This window comes from Pleurodeles waltl, chromosome 7 (assembly GCF_031143425.1).
Source record: "Pleurodeles waltl isolate 20211129_DDA chromosome 7, aPleWal1.hap1.20221129, whole genome shotgun sequence".
Taxonomy (NCBI): domain Eukaryota; kingdom Metazoa; phylum Chordata; class Amphibia; order Caudata; family Salamandridae; genus Pleurodeles; species Pleurodeles waltl.
Genome location: NC_090446.1, coordinates 1,368,580,477 through 1,368,601,179, shown reverse-complemented (window position 1 = coordinate 1,368,601,179; position 20,703 = coordinate 1,368,580,477). Strand labels below are relative to the sequence as shown.

General features: G+C 42.8%; 1 protein-coding gene across 6 annotated transcripts in view; it reads left to right on the top strand.

The window, feature by feature from the left end:
- The window catches only part of PIH1D1 (PIH1 domain containing 1), a 69,952-nt gene that overhangs the window by 15,000 nt on the left and 34,249 nt on the right, over nucleotides 1-20,703 (top strand). For all 6 annotated transcript variants that reach the window (XM_069200823.1, XM_069200821.1, XM_069200819.1 and 3 more), the window contains exons 2-7: nucleotides 4,768-4,887; nucleotides 6,176-6,242; nucleotides 15,207-15,392; nucleotides 15,752-15,813; nucleotides 19,108-19,189; nucleotides 19,673-19,769. In XM_069200823.1, coding sequence (XP_069056924.1) covers nucleotides 4,804-4,887; nucleotides 6,176-6,242; nucleotides 15,207-15,392; nucleotides 15,752-15,813; nucleotides 19,108-19,189; nucleotides 19,673-19,769 — 578 coding nt within the window. In that variant the 5' untranslated portion in view covers nucleotides 4,768-4,803. The remainder of the gene's footprint in view (nucleotides 1-4,767; nucleotides 4,888-6,175; nucleotides 6,243-15,206; nucleotides 15,393-15,751; nucleotides 15,814-19,107; nucleotides 19,190-19,672; nucleotides 19,770-20,703) is intronic.

The window sequence follows — 20,703 nt, the reverse complement described above, 5'->3', positions numbered from 1 at the left end:
CACAAAGGTCCTATATAACCAAATTTGGAGGGAGAGAGCACAATCACTGGGGTCCTGGTTAGCAGGATCCCAGTGAAAACAGTTTAAGCACACTGATAGCAGGCAAAAAGTGACCATGCCAAAAGAGGATACTTTCCTACACTCTGCACCTGCTCCACAGAGCAAGGTTCAAAGACTTCTATTCCAGCCTTGGCATCCAGATGAGGTTGATTCAGATACAGTACAATTTCTTAGTGTTTTAAGCTGGTCAGAAAGCTTTTATAGATGGTGTTGATTTTGTTTTAAACAAATCTGCTAGGGAATCGCAGAGTTTCTTGAGATGCCAGATTGATGGTGGTACAGGTCCGAGGATTTAGGAAGCCATTTGGTGCTTTGTAAAGCTCCTTTGCGGAATTGCCAGCTAGGGTGATTGTGGCACTAATGTGCACTTTCCATGCCGCCCTGATTTTATTGTGATAATTACGTAGTATGACCCCGTAAACTGCTTTGTCTGCGCAAGATTTAGTGGAACTCCGTCGCCGTTTCAGGCATTTACATTTCGTCTTTTTCTGCCCCAGACTGTTAGTATACCAGGATGCTTGATTTCATCTTAGAGAAGAGGGGTGAGAAGGATTCTTAAGGAGTAATTGTTAGGGAATCATAATAGGCAGCCAAAGTGGCGTTAATGTCCATATAAGATGTTGAAGTGGCAGCCTTAAAAGCCTCTGAAAAGGAGGCAGGAGTGACCACCTTCCACAAGCGTTGGGGGTCTGCTGGTCTTTTTCTTGAGATTTGCCGGAATGTTCTTGCGTGGAATGGAAAACTTAATCAGATCACTACCTGGCCATGTAATGGGAAGTAGGGGTTCGCTTGATACGTCAGCTACGTTTGTGAAAATAAGATCAGAGTGTGCCCTGCCCTCTCGGTTAGGCCGGTAACTATTTGTTTAAGCCCTAAAGTTTCCATGTCAGCTAGGAGTTCAGACACTCCTTGGTCATTGGCGTTCTCGCCATGGTAGTTGAAATCACCCAGCAGGAGAAACTTAGCAGAAGCTAAGATATGGGGCACAGTGTAGTCCATTAATGTCTGGCTAAAGCCTTTCTTAGTGGCAGGTGGGTGGTAGATCAGAGTCCCCCTCCAGATTTCAATTCAACATGCACCTGTGCTTGGGATGTTAGCGTTAGGACACTGGTTAGTACATAGAAGTGAAACTTCACATGATTGGCCATTAGGCCTCCACTCAGGCACGCACCAAAAGGCCTCCTCGAAAGTATGGATTGACAAAACACAGTACACTTCCACCACTGCTGTAGGTATTAAACCAATGACAGGGAGGATAGTTTACTGTCAGGTCAATGTGTGCACACTTGGTGCTGCTCCCTAAGTCACTAGACCGGTCCAGGACCTCAGACATATCAAGGGGCACACACTAGATTAGTGTGAGGCTAGGTCCAAAGCTACAAGAAAACAGAATACCAGATGCATGCAATTGAGCATTCAAAGTATGGAACACTACTTTATGCCATCCAGGGGATATTCTGGCCCCAACAGTCTCTTTAAAGGAAGAGAAATGAAAACTATTCTGCAGTCAAGTGGACTATTTGGGACATACTGTTGGGAAGTGGTGTGATACTAAGTGAGTGGTAGCTTGAGGCAATCCAGAATGCCCCTCTGCCAAATTCAAAAATAAAAATATTGCCTTTTGCAGACTTACGCGAATATTAATGAATATTTGTGAGCAATTTTTCTAAAGAAATGTATTCAATGGGGAAATTCGCAATGAAGGGTGTGGACTTTATATTGAAGAAAGCACAGCAGGGAGCATTTGAGGAGATTAAATATTGGTTTTGCTCCAGTGTTGAAACCCTTTTGTATGTGATAATGTTGTGTTATTCCTTTAAATGTGATTATGTAAGGAGCCCGGCAGTTATGTGACGATTAAACTTACCTTCCTCCATACTGTGATCTTAGTTATTAAAATTCAAAACACTATCCTTTTCTGATGTGGGGATAACGCGGCTGTTGTGAAGCAACTCCATTCCTACTGTTGTTATGGTGTAGGAGGTAGACTTCAAAGTGTGCAGGGACAGGACTGTTTAGCCAGGGACAGACGTAAGCACTGAGGTCTTGTCATGATGCAAGCAAAACTGCGAGTGGAGAACCTTTGCTCAGCCCAACCTGTGCTCTCTCGTGTGTGCAGCCTGAAGTCCGCATGCTTCATGGTACTCGGGGCCTGGGGATTGTGGGGGGACTGTATAACTTTACTCTGCATTGCTACAACTTCACCAGCACCCAGTGATGGTTTGAGGCGCATGTGCCTCTAACCAGCAGTGAAGCCCTTTCTTCAATGCCTACTGATGGTAGAAGGCCTCTATGCCTTCGTCGCCTCCTCTTTTTAAGGTATCAGTGGTTTTGTGCAGCCCATGTGCCCCAACAGGTGACTGAAAACTGAGGGTAACCTGTGTAGCTTTGTGAGCGCATCATTTATTAATGTTACTGGTGTTCATGTGTAACCTGTATGCCTTGACCTTCGTGTACCATCTCATTTCTTCCAGCAGCATCTGAGCATGCAAGGCCTATGTGCCCTCTCAACTGTGCTTATTCTCCCTAAACACACAGGCGGCCACCTATATGGTCAGACTAACCTACTCACTAGTGCAACTCAAGTAAATGTAGTAAACAGAAATGTGCCAATACGTTTACAAGTTCCCTTGTAGTCACGGCCCAATAGAGCTTCTGTAGCCCTTAGGCAGGTACAGGTTTGTATATAGGTAGTGAGAAACAGACTGTATAGGATAACTATCAGCTCTTGTTAGAGAGTGTCAGGAATACATTTTATTTTAGTGGTTCGTAGAACACTTTTCCCCGAAAGAAGCGCAAACAAGAAACTCGCACTATTATTTAAAAACACTCTAGTGTATGGTGAGAACAATAATATGTATATTTATATCACTGTACCTTTCTCTAAATGTCCCAGTTAATGAATATACACCAAACGAGCTAGAAATACTGTCAAGGGATAAAACATTGATATACAGCAAATGTACATAAATTAAATAAAATGGCACTCAGCACTTATACATATATTAAAACATGAAGGCTCAGGCAACAATGGGCTTATCAAGCAGATACACATTGGGACGGGAGCTCAAAGGCAGTAAATAAGGTAAGGCATATCACTCAGTCCGAGCCCCTGTAACAATGATGAACAAAGACTATTGGGTATTGAACTGTGTTAGCTAAAATACATGGAAGTTGTTGCTACACATAGTTTTGATAGGAGATGATCCCTATAAATACAAACCTTGTTCATGTGCCCAAGTTTAGAATGCGGTTCAGGCACAGAGTCACTTAGGATGCACAGTCAGAAGACAACGTTAACGCCATAGCGCTTAATACATTTACTAGGCATATTTACTTAGTAAGTCATATTTTTCAAAACGAATAACTCTACTTTGACAATCCTTTTATGGCAAGTGACATGTATGCAGCCTGATCTACATGTTCAATCTTATTTCACCCTCCAAGAGTAGCCTTGACTGTTCGACTCCTCCTGGTATGCCCTAAGTGTGAAAGCCTAAAAGGGAGGTGCTTGACATTTTGATCAGGTTTGCTGCTGTTGTACCTGGTTTCCGATTTTCTGCACACAGTGGCAAAGCTTGATCAAAGGATTGCCTTTAAAAAGCCCTTGAGTTGTGCACACACTGGAGATGCCATGGCACTACACCACCCCGCCTTTACTAAAGTTAAAAGTATATGTTTTGTATTTTGACACCAACACCACTTTGGGCCCTTTTAATATTGAGCGATGTGGTGAGAATTTAATCTGACTTTATAATTCAGTCGTCCACCAAGTTAAACTTAGAAATATTTTACCACTGGTATCCACTAAATATCGGGCTCAACTAAACATTATATGTTTGTGACTGGACTACTGTCTTGTCATTTATGCAGGTGTCCGAGCTGCTCAGAGTCTTAGCCTTTAATGATAGGATGTCTTACCATTGACTCCTATTGCTGAGAGAAGCAGAATCAACAACGATTGCATAATTTATGCATGTGTTATTGCCTGGCACCACCCTATCAAAAGAACTGTGTAATGGTGTTAACAAGGCTGTGAGTGCGCAGCAAAGATAAGAACTTTCTGAAAACTAAATTAGCAACACTATTTCATAGGAAGTATGTGAAGGGCATCTGAAAAGGCTTAATGTGGGATGAGTATGGAAGTTGATTTTTGGTAGGCTTGTTAGACCTTGGTAGTGTTTTTAGTAGGCTGCTGTTTGCACTTTCAAGCATATTGTTGCAGTTGCTGGATTTAGGAATAATTCATTTTTTATTTTTGTCAACAGGTCAAATTTAGGTAGAAACTCCTGTATTTTTTTATGCACCTGAAAATAAATTTAACTGAACTAATTAGAAAGTTGATGTATCTCTCAAGTTTAGGTTTGAATGTAAAGTTATCACAAACCTTTTACTTTTCAGGATTTGCAAAGGTCCTGAGTATTGAGGTTATTTGAAACAATGTGCACCTATTATCAGTATATGTCTTTTTCAGTAAGAATAATGAATCCTCGTTATTGCTATCATAGTTGTTTTCATTTTTTATGTTTTGAGCAATATGTCTAAGGCTTGCATGTGTTTTCTAAGGAACTCGTGCCTCTAATTCCTTAATAATTCATTAGAATGAGACGCTTTGCGATTTAAGATGCATGCCAATGTAATCCATTCAGAATATGGCTATTGGTTTCATTTATGTCTTAAATAAATCCAATTGTTGGCTTTTTGCAGTCTTTGCCCTGAGGTCGACCTTTTCCTATCAAAGTGATGGCAACAGCCAACAAAACCCTCCTTGCTGCAGAGATGGAAGAGGAGAGTGAGGAGGCAGTGTTCAAACAGATCTTGTTTCAGGTATCTGAATGTTTATCCATTTTATCATGGTTAGCATATGATTCACAAGAGCCCAAGTTTTCCAGTCCTAGACTTTGTTTTTGTAAATGTTTTGTTTTACGTTTGGTTGCCCAATATGTTCAGTTGAATTAAATCGATTATGCACGTGCCAAAATGCACTGATGTGATAAAATGGAGTTTAGGTTTGGAAGCGAGGTGCCCTTGAGATGTTGAAAAGTATGATAACCCTTAGGATTTTCTTTTAATTTAAATTTGTGGTAATTCATATTATTGCCAATTTTACTCTTATTCATCTTTATTTTTATGCTCTAATAAAAAAAATGAAGATCTACTCTAGCCCGATGTAGTATTGTGCCATTTATCTAGTCAGTTTGTGGTCTAGTGATGTTTTCTTGTCTACATCTCAGACTAAAATAGCGAGGTGACAGCTAGCAGTTATGAGCTAGTGCTCTTTTTGTGGGAGCATATTAACCTTGTAGGACTAAACAGTTTTAACTCAACTGGTGAATGTGTCTTAACACCAGGGTGTCAATGTCCTTATTGAATAAGCAGCCATGTATAAAGTGTATGCTAGTCTTTACTTTTTCCTGCCCTATTCCAGTATTTTTACAACAAATACAGAAAGGAAAATGTGTTTTCATACCCAGGAGATTGATCTGCCTGCAGTCTGCAATGTTTTGCTAGCAGAACAAAGAGTTGGGTAGGAATAGACGTCAGACCATAGGGATAAGTGTTCAGCTGCTGCAGGAGGCTCTCAGTACTGTTGACTATGTGTAAGTAATTATACTTTGAAAATGAGGTTTGAATTCTTGCTGCTCTTTCTAGTTTTATAGCTGTGGAGTCATTTGAAAAGGTTTTCCTGAAGGACCCCAAAGTAAATTTCCTGCTAAGTGCCTTTCAATTGTTGCAAGGAAATACCGAGGTTGGCTAACCTGGCTTAAAGTTAAAGCTCTAACTCTGTAATACGACTTTAATAGCTGCAGGAGATGATTTGATCGGGTAGAAAACAGGGTACCACTGTGAGTATCATGTAAGAAATATTGATGTAGCCCAGTCTGAGTCATGTAAGCATAAGAATATCACACTCCTGAAAGAGACTAGATTACTGGACCTTTAAATAAGAAGGCTATTGACACAGTAAAAGCTGGGATACTTAATTAAAAAGTGTAGATGAAGGCCCATTAAAATATGAAGTCACTGAATGCCATCCAGTAATGTATCCGGTGAAGCTAAATACATTTACATTCTAATGTCTGCACATAATAATGGTCATCACCTCTTTCTGCAGGCCACACAAGAAATGCAGAGTCGGATGCCCAGCATTCTGGATTCCAAACCTATCAGGCCACAGCCAGGTAAGAAGAATTTATCATCTGCTTCGGATCAGAACATGGAGAGCTCCATAGTCTCAAACCAAAACTTCACATGGAAAGTACTTTGGTCACCAGTTAGTGGCAGTGGTGGCCAGCGCAGTCCAAATCTTATTGGCCTAAGCATTAATGGTGACCATCTACTTCTTTTTCTATGTGTCTCCATGAATTCCTTGTATTTATATATTTGTGTTTGGTATTGAGTAACCAGGCCTCGAAAAATCTACTCGCTACTGTGAGTCATATTTTATGTCTAGCTGTTTTTAGGACCCACTCGCCCCTTCTAGCGAGTTGACAAAGAACATGTTTTCTGTTCAGTTAGAAAGTGAAGAAGGAATAAAGACACCTTCAAATCTTGTTCTTATCTTGTCACATTTGCTCTGTGTTCAGAGACAGAGGTCAAAAGTCAGTTTGCCTTCTTACAATTACTTTTCTGTCTGACTGCAGAGTGCCAGAATTTTGTAGGGTGAATTGTCTGACCTGCTGGACAAAGAGTGTGAAATTAATGTCTGTAGGTTGTCAGGTTTTTCCTAACACACAACATTTAAATAACAAAGTCAACTGTACAAACATATACATTTATATTTCAATAGTTGTGAAAGCCCATATTCTGTACTACTTTGTGATGAATAATATTTTAATAGGATGAAACAAATCAGAACACTTTACTTGGTGGCGCGCAAATGATAAATAGGTTTCCTGAAACCCAATCTTTACAGATTATTGTTACTACACTATACAGTTTTATCAGTAAAGCTTCAAGTTAGTGGGAAGGTTTTTGGACATTTCTTGGAAACTGAGGTCCTCATTACGAGTTTGGCGGAGGGGATTACTCCGTCCCAAAAGTGACGGTTATCCCGTTCGCCGTTTTACAAGTTCCATAGGATATAATGGAACTTGTAACATGGCGGACGGAATATCTGTCACTTTTGGGACGGAGTAATCCCCTCCACCAAACTCGTAATGAGGCCCTTAGTGTCTGTAAATGACAGTGCGCTACCACATAATGCTTCAGTAACATATTTATTGAAAGTTAGTGCTTAAACATAAACTGGGAAACACTCCTGCCCTGGTGGCAATGCTATTAGTAAACTAAGAGGCAAGTCATGGATCATGTTTACCCTATGTGTGGGTTAGATTCATATTATACATGGAGCAAACATTTTAGTCTATTTAATCAACTGAAAAAAAGGTTTTTTGTACATCAAAGATGCTGAACTCACACATTTAAAGGTGTGTTCAGATGAGAGAATGAAGAAAAAGGTGACTTTGTAAGATAAAATATTTGCTTAGGATCACATAATTTGAGACCTGTTTAAGGGTCAAGTACATTACAGTTTGGTCGAGTAGATTATTCAGGTTACTTGACTTGCAGTTCTAGTAGCATTTTTATGATTTTCTGAGGCCTTGAGTAACACACCTAGCATACAAGGGCAACAAGGCACTTCTCAGGCCTGAAGGTATAGAAAAATAAACTAAGCAGCAGGAAGCACGTTTCTCGTTTAGGTAGCAAGGGAGAGACCTGAAGAGAAGATTCTTTAGTGAATGCTGGACAAGAAAGTTGGAGTTAGTATTGGAGTCAGAGTAATTTCTGCTTGTAGACCGTTCTATATTTGAGTTTCAAAACCAAAGGCCCCATTATGAGTTTGGTGGATGGAAAACTCTGTCTGCCAAACCTCCGACAGGGTGGCCGACGCCTGCACGGCGACCTCCCCACTGGAGCTTTTATAGGTTTCCTGCTAGGTCGGCGGGCGGAACCCTAAGTTTCCGCCTGCTGTCCTAGCAGGAAACCGGCTACAGCATTGTCGCCGGCTCATAATCGAGCCGGCGGCAATGCTGTAGTTTGCAGGGTACACCAGCATCCTCGCAATGTTCACTGTCAGCAGACAGTGAATGTTGTGATGGTGCTGGCCAGGGGGCCCCTGCACTGCCCATGCTAAGTGCATGGGCAGTGCAGGGGCCCTCCTGGGGCCTCCTGCACCTGTTTCCACCAGCCTTTTCATGGACGTGCTCCCGCCATGAAACCACTGGCAGAGAAGGGGTCGTAATCCCCAGGGCAGCGCTGTTTAGGACCGCCACCATCCTCCACCAGGGTTGTAATGTGGTGGTCCAGACAGCCACCCTGAGTGTGGCGGTCTATAGACCGCCACACTTTTAATAAGGCCCTAAATCTTTATTTCTTCATTTGGGAACTTCAAATGGACAAGGGATTTTAACGTGCTGCCTCTGATTTCTGCAGCATTTTTAACTTGTCATTTAGGTTGCTAGGTTAGAGGAAGTTAATACCTTTGCAAAGTGATCAAAGAAATCTTGAAGGAGACACATGCACCAATGGGAGCTACTGAAAAGAAACGATTGAGGATGATATGTTCAGATGTTTTTTTAACTGAATGTTTCTCCTCTTTAAAAGCAATTGTGGTTTTGGATTTACCTTTCGTATAGCATTGTAGAAACTTTTTCAGAAGTCCCATAGTAGTCCGCGGTTACTAAGCTCAAATTTTAACAATCAGATCATTTCATTTTTTGTGTACCGGGGCCTAACCTTACTCTTGAGCCTGAATCGGGGTAGTGAAGCCAAGCAGTATGCAGTATTTTAGTATTTAGTAATAAGACAAAAGATACTTTAAATCTAACACACTGTGGAAAAATAATACTGACGATAAAACATAACAACAGGGAGCCTTCATGGAGGGTGCTAATGGGAAGCAGTATCCATAGTAATCTGGGAACAGTATTGTGTGGCAAAGTACATTCTCCCTTGGCTCTAGGTAGGGATCTCACTGAGGGTATTGGGGACAGTTCTGGCAAGGTTGCTCTTTTTTCTCAATATCACAGACTCATCCCCCCAAATAGATGTGCACTCTTGCTTCCCGTCCTGGCTATAATGACACTGTAACTATCTGTCCTTGGTGAAGAGCTTATGAAGTTCTTTCCACACAGGTGGTTCCTCCTACAGATGTTTCCCTCATCAGGAGGAGGCCTGCTTCTCACAGTGTGTGCTTTACATGAGCAATAGGGAGGAAAGATGGCCTTGTGATGGGGTTGCACTTCACGCTACACTACTAGCACTATTGCCCACAGTCTGAGGTATGTCGTTGCAACACCAATTAAAAGGAGATTGCACTTTGGTTGTTGTGCTCATGATCCTTAAGTGTGTCACTTGGGACTTTCTCAGGCCATATGTAAATAAACACACCCAAATGTGCAAGGCTGGCCTAAGAAAATATGTTTGTCTCCCCCCAACCTGGCTACATCAACATATAACATGAATCAGGTCATAAAAAGCAATGAAGTCACATAATGAGGGCAACAACCTTGTGGTGAAATGTAGTTTCCCCAAAAATCATGAACACTGCCTTCTACATGAAGGTCAGAGCACGTCTGCGCTTCATTTATAAGTCATCCCATAACCTAATCCCATTTGTCAGGTTCAGGAGCCCCTGCGCTCCTACTACTAGAAATACGGTACTGTAAGGGAAGGTGACCTCATTCCTTTCACCGGGGTCGCCTCAGAGAACATAGTCCCCAGCGTCCAGGGAATCACCCACAACAGTGACCACCAAATCAACAAGGCCCCCTCAGCCACAGGTAATTCTGCTGCAGAGGGAAGGAAGTCCACACACAAGCTGGGCACCTGCAAACAAAAGGGGGTGGAGGGTGGCTGCACTTTCCTGTATGGCGGCCGCCCCTCTCCAAGGGAGAATGCAGTAGTACGGGTTGAGCCTCCTGGTTCCACGAGTGATCCGCTGCTCTTTGGGAGCGGTCTGCACCCTGGAGGGACGGCCGCTATCCCATGCCCAGCCGCCACTCCTTCTTAAGGACATCAGGGGCTCCAGGTGGATGAAGTGAAGGCAGCCGGCGGATCCCCTGCAGATTCCTCTGCCTGCCTGTTAAAACTTCTGTGTTCCTACATCAGCACACTCCCACCTCAGAGCGGGGCTAGTACTTGGCCAAGAAGGCTCCGGGTGTACAGGCACATCGGTGGCCCCCTTCTCTCACTTAAGCTGGGGATCTGGCTCCCGCTCTCCATACTACTTGAGTCACAGCGGTGAAGACACCTAAGGAGGTGCCTGCTTGTTCCCCGGGGGCACCAACAGAGGCACGCTTCGTCCGCATTACTGGATGTGGCCAGCAGCCTCTGCGGCGCTCCTCACTCCTCCTGACCTTTCCTCACCAACGAGATAGGGGCCACACGGGACCTCTGCGCTCAGCACGCACTGTCCTTCAGGGCAAACAGAGGGGAAAGCGCTCCCAAGCGCTAAACAGACACCTGGTTAGGGGGAGGAGGCAATAACATCCTCCTCCCGATCAGAAACAACTGTAGTACTTCCCAGGTTCTATACTCCTTTGTAGGACCAGGGGCAACAAAAGGAAAGGCACATCTGTGATCTCACGCTGGCCCCTGGGTGAACAGTTAGGTGGGGCCCAGAAGGGGGCAAGCAGGCCAGCACATCAGGGTCCTGGAAGTCCAGTGCCAGTCCTTGTTGTGCCCTAGCAGGTCACAGGTCAGCACATCAACTTTGCAGTCCCAATGGCGGTTCCTTGCCAGTCCTTCCTGAAGCATCTGTCATCCAGTCCCCACAGTGTCTCAACTGGGACCAAGTCAGGGAACAGGCTGCCAGCAGCACAACAAGCAGAAAAGCAACCCAGATGAGTCCTTTGGGCCACCCAGTACACACCATGCAGCAGGGCAACAAAGGAAGAGCAGTCCAGATGAGTCCTTTGTGCAGTCCAGCAGTCCCTCTGGCAGAGGTTCGGTCCCAGTTCCAAAAGTGCTCCGCCATTAGGGGGCAGCAACTCCTCTACTTATGCTCAGAAATGCCTTTGTTCAGGGGGTAACTTCAAAAGAGTCTTTTCAAATGAAGCACAACACCCTTTCAACTCAGCCATGTCTCCAGACGTCAGTAGGGGTTAATCAGTCCATTGTGAGAGGGCAGGACACAGCCTATTCACATGTAAGGTATGAACGAACGACGCTCCCTTTCCCCAGGCCAGGAAGACTATCAATATGCAGATGCCTCTTTAGTTACACCCAGCCCTTCCTGTGTGATGGCTGTCTGGAAAGTATGCACCAGGTGGAGCTGTCACTCTGCCCCAGATGTGGATTGGAGTCGGTCTACAAAGTACACGTCAGAAGCACAGAGAAATGCCCACTTTCTAAAAGTGGCATTTCTACAATGGCAATTCAAAATCCGCCTACACCTAATAAGCAGGATTTCTCACTACCATTCCAAATATACTAAACATGCCTATGCGTTTCTTCATAGATCAGAAGATACCACATAGACACATGTCAGGGCATTTCCAATGCAATCCTATGAGAGGAGCAGCACTCACAGTAGTGAGAAACTAAATAGACTCTTTGTTATTGACTTCCAATGCTGGCTGTACTCATTCTGCGTCAAAAACACGCAAAGGAATGGGTCCTGCCCCATTGCGCATTCCTGAGACAGAGGAGCAGTACTTTTCCTTAATGAAAATATTGAAAACCTTCCCAGGCTGAGACTCTCTTATCATGTCTATCGTCCACATCCCCCATGTTATGTTCCTGCACAGTGTAACCCAGTGCTGGTGAAGAAAAAGTGCAAACACGTTCTATGTGGAAAACAAGCTTGTTGTGGAAAAACCCTGCACCGCAGTTTTGACGGCACCTGAAGCTAAGCAGAAAATTGAGTCAGTGGTCAAGATGGAATTGGTGGTTAAATACAGATAGCATTACAATGGCCCATTTCCATAAGTATACTCTGGAACTGGCTATTGTAGGTTTAAGGAGATGACTAGCCATCCCTATGTGCCTCTTAACTTGGATTCTTTAACATAGAAATGGACTTATAGCAACAAGTGATGACTGAAAACAGGTGTATTTAATGTCAGGTGACAGCTTTCAAGTGGTATAGCACCACAAGTTGTTTCTCGTCGTTTGTGACTAGATCCGGGGACAAAGTTATGTCTAGGTTCAGCAGAAGACACAATAACCAATGCCCTTTTGGACCAGTGGATGTTGTGAACCATTAAGCTTAAACGCCACCAAAGCTGTTGCAGTATCTTAAGATGGGCTTCCCTGGATTGGGGAGTTCCTGTCTCCAACGTAGTGAAGTGGCCATAGTTTACATTTCTGTTGGGGGTTGCTTTACAGTGATTTATCTCTGAAACATAGAAAATAAAAGGTCTCAGTCGCCCGTCTTTGGTTCTGTCCCAGATCCTAGTTTTTTTAGACTCTACAAAACATTCATCTCATCCTATCTGCAGCAAATTGTGATGAAGTAGTACATTGGAGGATATAATTAATGAAAACTATGGAGAAGTAGAAAATGTAACTATCCCCTGAAGAAGAGTAACTTTTATCAGTATCAAATACAGTAGTTAATTTGTAAATGAAAACGTGCCTGTGCCCAAAGCACTCCTCTGAGACACGCTGCTGCTGCAATTAAATGTGTGGTCACAGAATACTGAGGCAGTGTAATCCTAAAGCCATTTCTGGCCTCTTTAATCCGTTACAGCACCTCTCTGCCCCTTCAGCTCACTCTTGTAGCTTTCTGCTGTCTCCCTTTGCGGCGCTTTTTCATTTTTCTCGTCCTCCGTTTTTCCCATATGTGTCTTTTGCTCGCAGTAAATGCTTGAGGCGGAAAAATAAGTGCTGGTTCTAAAAAATAAGTGCCAGTGCCCCACACTGGAAAACACCTGCTTAAATTAAGCACTGATCAAATATTAAAAAGGGCTTTCATCAGTGCCTAGAGTGAGATTGACTACGTGGTGAAATTAGGTCACCGCTTTTGATCGGGTACGTTTGTGAAACTATCTTTACCACTTGACTAAAAAGATCTTGGTGTTCAATACTGCTCCAAACTAGTATTTTCCTTTAGGCATCTGGTATTCAAATTGTTTCATTGGAAGTATTTCCTTTATTATTTAGGTGTTATTTCTTTGTGTTGGGCTATATCATAAAGAAGTTAATAAATATTACATTGTTTAGCTATGTGTGTTGGTTGTATGCCAGAATACTGAAAAAAGAAATAGCTACACATATTGTAGCCAAAATATTAACAGCCAGTATATTGTGAAGGTAAGTATATTTCAATAAGTGAAACAGTACATCAATCACACTATTGGAGATGACAAAAACAGACATTGGCCCTCATTACGACCCTGGCGGTCGGTGGAGAAGTAGTGGTAATACTGCCAACAGGCCGGCAGACAAAAAAATGGAATTACCGCCACTTCTCCACTCTGACCGCCAGGGTGGTGACAACCACTGTGCTGGAGACTTCGGTCTCCAGCCCAGCAGCCGTCACCAGACCGCTGATGGTATCAGGATCCTGCATACCGCCATGGATTTCATGGGGTTTGGAACCGCCACGAAATCCATGGCGGTAGGCACTGATAGGGGTCTCCCCCTCCCCCACCACCTCCCCAGAGTCCTCCCCCCAAACCCATGACCCCCCTACCACCCCCCAAAGGTGGCAGGAGCCCCCACCCCCCAAACCATCCACACACACCACCCCCACCCCCCTAAATGCACGCACACACAACTAATACTCATACACAGATACATGCACACAGACATTTACGCACATATTTCCCATACACACAACACACACCCCGCATGCATACACGCACTCACACACCCCCCTCTACACACTCACGCACACCCCCATGCACGCACACAACACACAAGACTCCCACGCCCCCCTCCCCTAACAGACGATCACCTTACCTTGTCCGGTGATCCTCTGGGAGGGAACGGGATCCATGGGGGCTGCTCCGCCGCCAGCTCCCCGTCACCAAGACACCGCCACGCCGAATCCTGGGATGTGATTCGGTGGTCGGTGTTCTGATGACGGGGTGGTGGAGGTGGAGCAGCCTCCACTTCGCCGCCGACCGCCAGTATGGCTGCTGGCGGCTCTCCATCCAAAAAAGGGCGGAGGGCTGCCAGCAGTCATAATACGCTGGGCGGGAGACCGCCTGCATTGGCGGTCTTTGGCCCAGCGGTACCTCGGCGGTCTTTGTAAAAGACCGCCGAGGTCCAAATGAGGTCCAAATGAGGGCCATAGTTGTTTCAAAATCAAGTCACTTAATTTTAGAAAAGTCCATATATTAAATTGATTCTATAATGTATAATCAGTGCACAGAATTTATTAATAATATTCCAGGTGTTACAGATTTCTGTTTCACTGCTTTCTCAAGGATGTTAAAAATACCTAAAAATATACAATCGCTAACTATACTTATATTTAAAAACTTAAGGAAAAAACTATATACATCTGAAATCAGTCCCAACCAATCCAGGTAGGTGTCCATTACGGTGCAGTCAAAAAAAAAAGTTTGCCCTTAATAATTACAAATATGGACTATAACAACTGGAAGATGAATGACATATTTTTTTCCACTGAATCAGTTTATTATATGAACTTTTCTAAAACTAAAATCACACGCTATTGAAACAATTTGGTGAACTATAATTATGCATGATTTTATCACCTCCAATACTATGGTGGCTGTTTTTTTTAACATGTACATTCCCCAGAGGGTAACTAGGGCTTTTGGGAAGTTAAGTGCCGGGCAATCACCTTGATTTACCCACAAATATATTGATATTTTGTAAGTATAGATTTACTGTTCTTACATCCATATTTATGTACATAGAGGATATATATGTGATCAAGGTACATATATGTAGAGTTAAGTATAGTAGTCCTTTACCTTTCTATATATACTTGCCTTCAAGATATTCTAGTAGCCAGTGTTTTGGCGGCAATGTTTTGGCGTGTCAGTATTTATATCTTAATGTTTTGGTTATAAACCCAGTGTGCTGCATCTTGCCTATACCCATACATATCCTTAATGTTATTGAAATCCTCAGGCTCATTGTGAAGTTAGACTAACTTTATAAATGTTAAGAAAGTTTCTTATCTATTGTGAGCATTTGTTTTTTTACCGTCTGAAAAAAAGGATTCTGCATCAAGACTCGATCCTTACAGAATGATAAGATCTTCGTCAACATCTGCAGGTCAGAGCACATCCCCGCACCACCAGACTTCACCGAGCAGGAACTGGTCACCATCTTGGAATCTGACGACCCCTCTGGGTTCAGAGTGCCCATGAGCCTTGGGGAGGCTCACACAGAAATGGACAATAGTAAGTATAGGAGGTACATTCCTTAGCATTGAGGGTGTGTGTTAGAGGCATTATTGTACCATTATAGCTTGAGTGGATGCAAAGTAGTTCATCAGCTTATCCGTAACACTGAAGAGTTCATAGAATGCACACAACACAGAATGGCAGTGCTTTTTGGCTAGGCAATAGATTTCTTATTACTTAAGAGGTGTTTAAATTCCTATTAGGGTTATCTGATTTGAGTTTGCTATTTGCCTCTTAGTTGCACAGTGTCTGTTTCTCATACGTGGATAGAAGATTTGAAGACACCTCCAGTGATGGACAGTTCTAGTGGTCACTGGTGGATAAGAATAGCTGTGTTCCTTTTTATATGTTTGTAGGTGGAAATGGATGCACAGTGTATGATGTTGCCATTAACTCGTCCTTCTTTCAAAAAATCCAGGTATGTGTTTGTTTCCTTTTTATGCTATTGAACTCATTTGTTTGGCAGTTAACCTTTTCTTTAAATGTTGTAAGACTAATTAAAATGCTCAAAAGACCAGTAGCTTTCACTTGGTAGCCATTTCAATCTACATTTTTAAGTATTTAAACTACTAAGACTCTTGCGTGTGAGCAAGGAACACAGTAATGGCTGACTGTTCTGCTGATCCATCCCTGGCATTTTTTTCTACAGTCTTTGAGCGTCACCAGTGGTTTTCCTTTTTGGCTGAATTGTTCGATTCATTCCAAAAGGATCCTACAAACTCCATATGTATTGCTTTCTACGGAACACCCTTGGTTTATGCTATTTTCGACCCTAAAGGCTTCTCCCTATCCTGTGTTCACAAGTGGGTACTCCTACTAAGATTCTGGCTGGCAGCACCAATTGGGGCTGCGTAGCTGCATCCACGGTTGAAGTCTACTAGACCCCTTTTGTGATTGTAGTCCTGTGACCTCTGTTAAATGGATCAATTTGTATTTTTCTTTCTCAAAGAATTCAAATGTTTGCAAAAAGTAACTAGGTTATGTTTGCACAAATGTTTTCTAACATTGGAACAAGTGAGAGGAAACACTGATTCATCAACTTTGTTGCCCCTGTTGATATGGGTACTTGCAAACATCTTTTTGACTTAACCATGAATGGAGGAAGGCCGCTACAGAGAGAAAAAGGGTAACATTATCCCAACCACTTCCTTCCCAGCACTACTTTGTCTCCTGGGCTTGATTAAGTGAGTACGTATGATTTCCAAACACAGTGGACTTGTGTGAATGTACCTGCTTGGTGGTTTGTTGCTACTAGCCGTCACGATGCATTCTGGGAATAGGACAGGCTTTCTCTTGTACGCGTCGTCTCTGCAGAGGGAAAGCAGATAGAAAACAGAATGGTGAGCTGCTGCCTAACCGACGAGGACAGAGCATATAAGCTAGAACTTCACTCATTCCAAGAGAAGATCACCGCTATGCGTGGGTCCTTCCTAAATGTTGCACTGCAGCTTGCCTGCTTCCTCAAGGCCAGGACTGAGCTGGATGGTACACTGAATCTCTGGCATGCCCTATTGCTGTGCAACATGCCTGCGTGGAAGCCCCTTTTCACTCCAAGGTGACCAGAAACAATGACACAGAGCACCTAAATTCTCTCTGATCACCTCACCCGACGAAGGGGACTTATAAGTGCAGATAAGATTAGTGACAAGTGAAGAGCATGCTCCCTCATTGTATCGTTTTCTTAGTTTTTTCTCCTTGGTGTGGCATCCAAATACCATTTTGTTTGGGGTTGTGAAAGATGTAAAGGTGAAACTCCAAGTTGGCTAGCAGTGTTCAGATGCTGAAAGACTTCGAATGAAGCCATTGACCCATTTTCACTGGCACTTTGGGCTCAAAATATATCCATGTTTCAAGGAACTAACCACGCTGGAGGACAACACACGGGTTACCAGCTCCACAGCTCTTTACTATGAATTAATCACCTATTTTGCTTTTCTAAACGTTTGTTTTCATTATTAACAACTTGCATCATTTATACTGTAAACGTAGTGTAATTTTCCTAGTAATTGTGATTAACTGGAGATTTCAGAACATTGTTTTTCGCAGGATGATCACAAGCGTCTCTGTTCCTAACAGAAATATGAAAGACATAGCCTGTGCAATACTTTAGGTGTTGTGAACATCAAATATTGTGGTGGATGACCAGTGTACCAACTGAATGTTTGTCATGGTAATGCTGTGCTTTGTTGAATTTTGAAGTTTGTATCGTTGTGTGTTCTACTATGTCTAGTCTAGGCTTTACATCATCTCCTCTGAGCTAAGTATTGCCTGGTTGAACTGGTAGAGTCAAGGAGATACAGAGATGCTAACAATTCTGTCACAGACCAAGTGAATAGCAATTTGATTTTTGGGGAACATTTGCAGTCTGTATATTACTTAGTGGAGTTTACTTCTGCAAGAATCTGGGTAAAAAACTGCCTACTCCCAACACCATTGAGATCAAATGCCACGCCATATTCTGATTTAGGAAGTTTACTGAAACCGGCTCTTAAACAGGGGTATCTATAGCCCCCACTCGTCCCACTTACAGGCACTTTGTGTCAAGTGCTCCTGCAGGTTTGAACCACCTTTTACACATGACCAAAAGGGGAGCTGCTTGCGGCGCATAGAGCAGGATTTATTCCCACATTTGGTAATTTAAGAGCGCTTCAAAATTGCGAGGAACACCAGCAGCATATCAGGTTAAGCCAGCTGTGCTTTTCCAAGGATATAGTTGATAACAAGGTGCTGCTACACAGATTACATAAACTAGACCAAAAAAACACAATACAGCCTAACAATAAGATGCAATTACACAGGAGCTATCTCTGGTGCCTTCTTGGTATTCGTGATAACAAGTGAACAATTGTTTCTCCGGAGCGCCTCCGCAGCATTTACCCCTCTAGATCTGGGTCCTGTCCTTGATGTAGAGACCCTGGAGCGAACTTTGTCCATATGATCTGGTATTGCCAAAACATATCCGAGTTGTGGACCAAGATCCTAGCACATCTGACGTTGGTGATGGGTTTGGAAGTTCGCCAAACTATTAAAAATTGCTTGTTGGGCCACCTACCGGATAACCTCCCAAAAAACCTCACTAGACGCTGTACGATCCTAGGGCTAGTGGTGGCTAAAAGACGCATTGCCATACACTGGCTCAGCCCTCATCCCTGATGAACATGGCCTGGAGAACTATCTCTTGGAGTGGATAGGTGTGGAGGAGGTGCACCTGAGGGAAACTAGGACTGATGCAAAGGCAGAGGAGGCATTGATGGCCTGGGCGCCATGACCCAACCACTATTACATATTGATTCACAAGGGCAGGAGGCCATACTGCAATTCGACTCAGACGGTGATTAAGCCTCTGAAGATGTTCAGCTAGGTTTTCATGTGTTAAGGCTTACTCCTACTTATTAATTAAGACATTCGGCTGGGAAGGTCGTAGTTGCTCTAAGTTGGACACAAAATAGTCAAGATTGTGGGGTCAGGAGGGGGACTTGCGTCCCACAGTTTACATGGAATGCTATGGTCTAGTGGTATCAAGTTTGAGATTTGTTTAGGTGTCATGAAAGAATTTTATTGATGTCATACTACGATCTTTCCTATACTTGGTTGTTCCTGATACATTATATGTAATGACATTCTAAATGAAAGTAAAGAAATAACAAATAAATAAATGAACAGTTACATTTTCATTAGTCATTCAGAAGGCTGTTATTTTGTTTTCTTGCAGACAAATGAGTTGTTTATGGAGTTCTTTATCACTGTGACTCTTGAAGGTCTTGAGAACAAATACCAGTTAGAGCTCTCTAGAGGTAAGCATAAGCAGTGTGATATCTGAGGAGGTGGTTTGGGGCATTTGTGTAATGAGAAGGGGTGGTTGCTCTCTGCTGGACGATGGACACATTGTATTGCCCGAGTATAGTTCGGACTGAATGATTCTCCATACTCTTCTATTTTGTTAAGCCCGTGTCCTAATGCTGGTATAGAGATGAGAGGAAAGGAAAGCTGGTGAGTGCACAGAACCTTGGTTAATGTTCTCTTAGCGGAGGACAACATACATTGTAGTTAACAGCTTTGGATCTAGTTCGGATGGCCTTTACATGAGTAACAAGAATTAAACGTGGATTTGTTTCTCCGGTCATTTAAATGCATCTCTACTGATTTAACCCATAGCCAGAAGTACCCATGTGCTAGTATCTCACTTCCTGAACACACTCGTTAGTAACATTCTGTGATGTGTCCATGCAGCGAGCACCATTCTCTGTAAACATATGCCGGGGTTAATTTCATTTCAGAATGGCGAAAGCTAAAGAATCGTAAATTCATGGGGTCCCTGTCTGAGCAGAACATCAGGACCAAGTCGAAGCCAATCATCCAAGAGATGGAAACCAGGTAAGCTCTCCTGGTTCTCTGTTATAGTTGTATACGTGAACCCATTGTTGTCATGTCAGTATATAGGTACTGGGTAGAGTTTATAAAAAGGATGGTGATCTAATTTATTTGCACAAGTATGAAGTGTGTGTGATGTGCATGGAGTATCTATGCATCTTTATCTTTCATTCACTCACTCCCTCACTAATCATTTTTTCAGTGTGGTGGTAGCCAGGGGATGTTAGAAAAATATACGGGCAAATACAATTAAAATGTATTTATCACTTTGAAATTAATAGCTTTTTTACGTTATGTGTCTGCCTAACCGATTTGGCTGTTCTTTTATTGCTTCTGATTGAAGTATATTGAGCCGCAAAGTCCCCTCAGCATACTAGCATTCTATAAATTAAATATATTTGATTCTCTGTTAACAATAAAAAATACAGGCTAACTAAATAAATCTCATCATTCATATACACTTTGCCACCATAGGGTAATTTATGTATACTCTGCCCTCATAAGGTATGAAACTGGTCTTTATTAAGCTTTGCACATGAATGAGTATATGACTGTCATTCACATGTCGCTTCAGGCTATAGCTCTGAAAGCCTACAGTCTTGAAGGATGGGTATGTCTATTGAGTATCTGCTACTTTGTGCATTTTGGTTAAAGATTTTGACAGTATATTCAAGAACTCCACCTCCCCGTCATTAGAAGTTGAGCAACATGCCTTGACACCTATTGCATGAACCTAAAATGTTCAGCAAAATTCATATCCTGTTTGTTTTTAAGCATACATATTGTTGCCACTTCCGACATAATTCTAACAAAATTTAAATTAAAGCAGGGTATTAAATATTTTTTTTCAAAGGTACAAAAACACGTGATGAAGGCTTTTTGTAAAATCAGGACCACGATTTCTTGATGCGCTTATCAAAAATGGTATCAATGACTC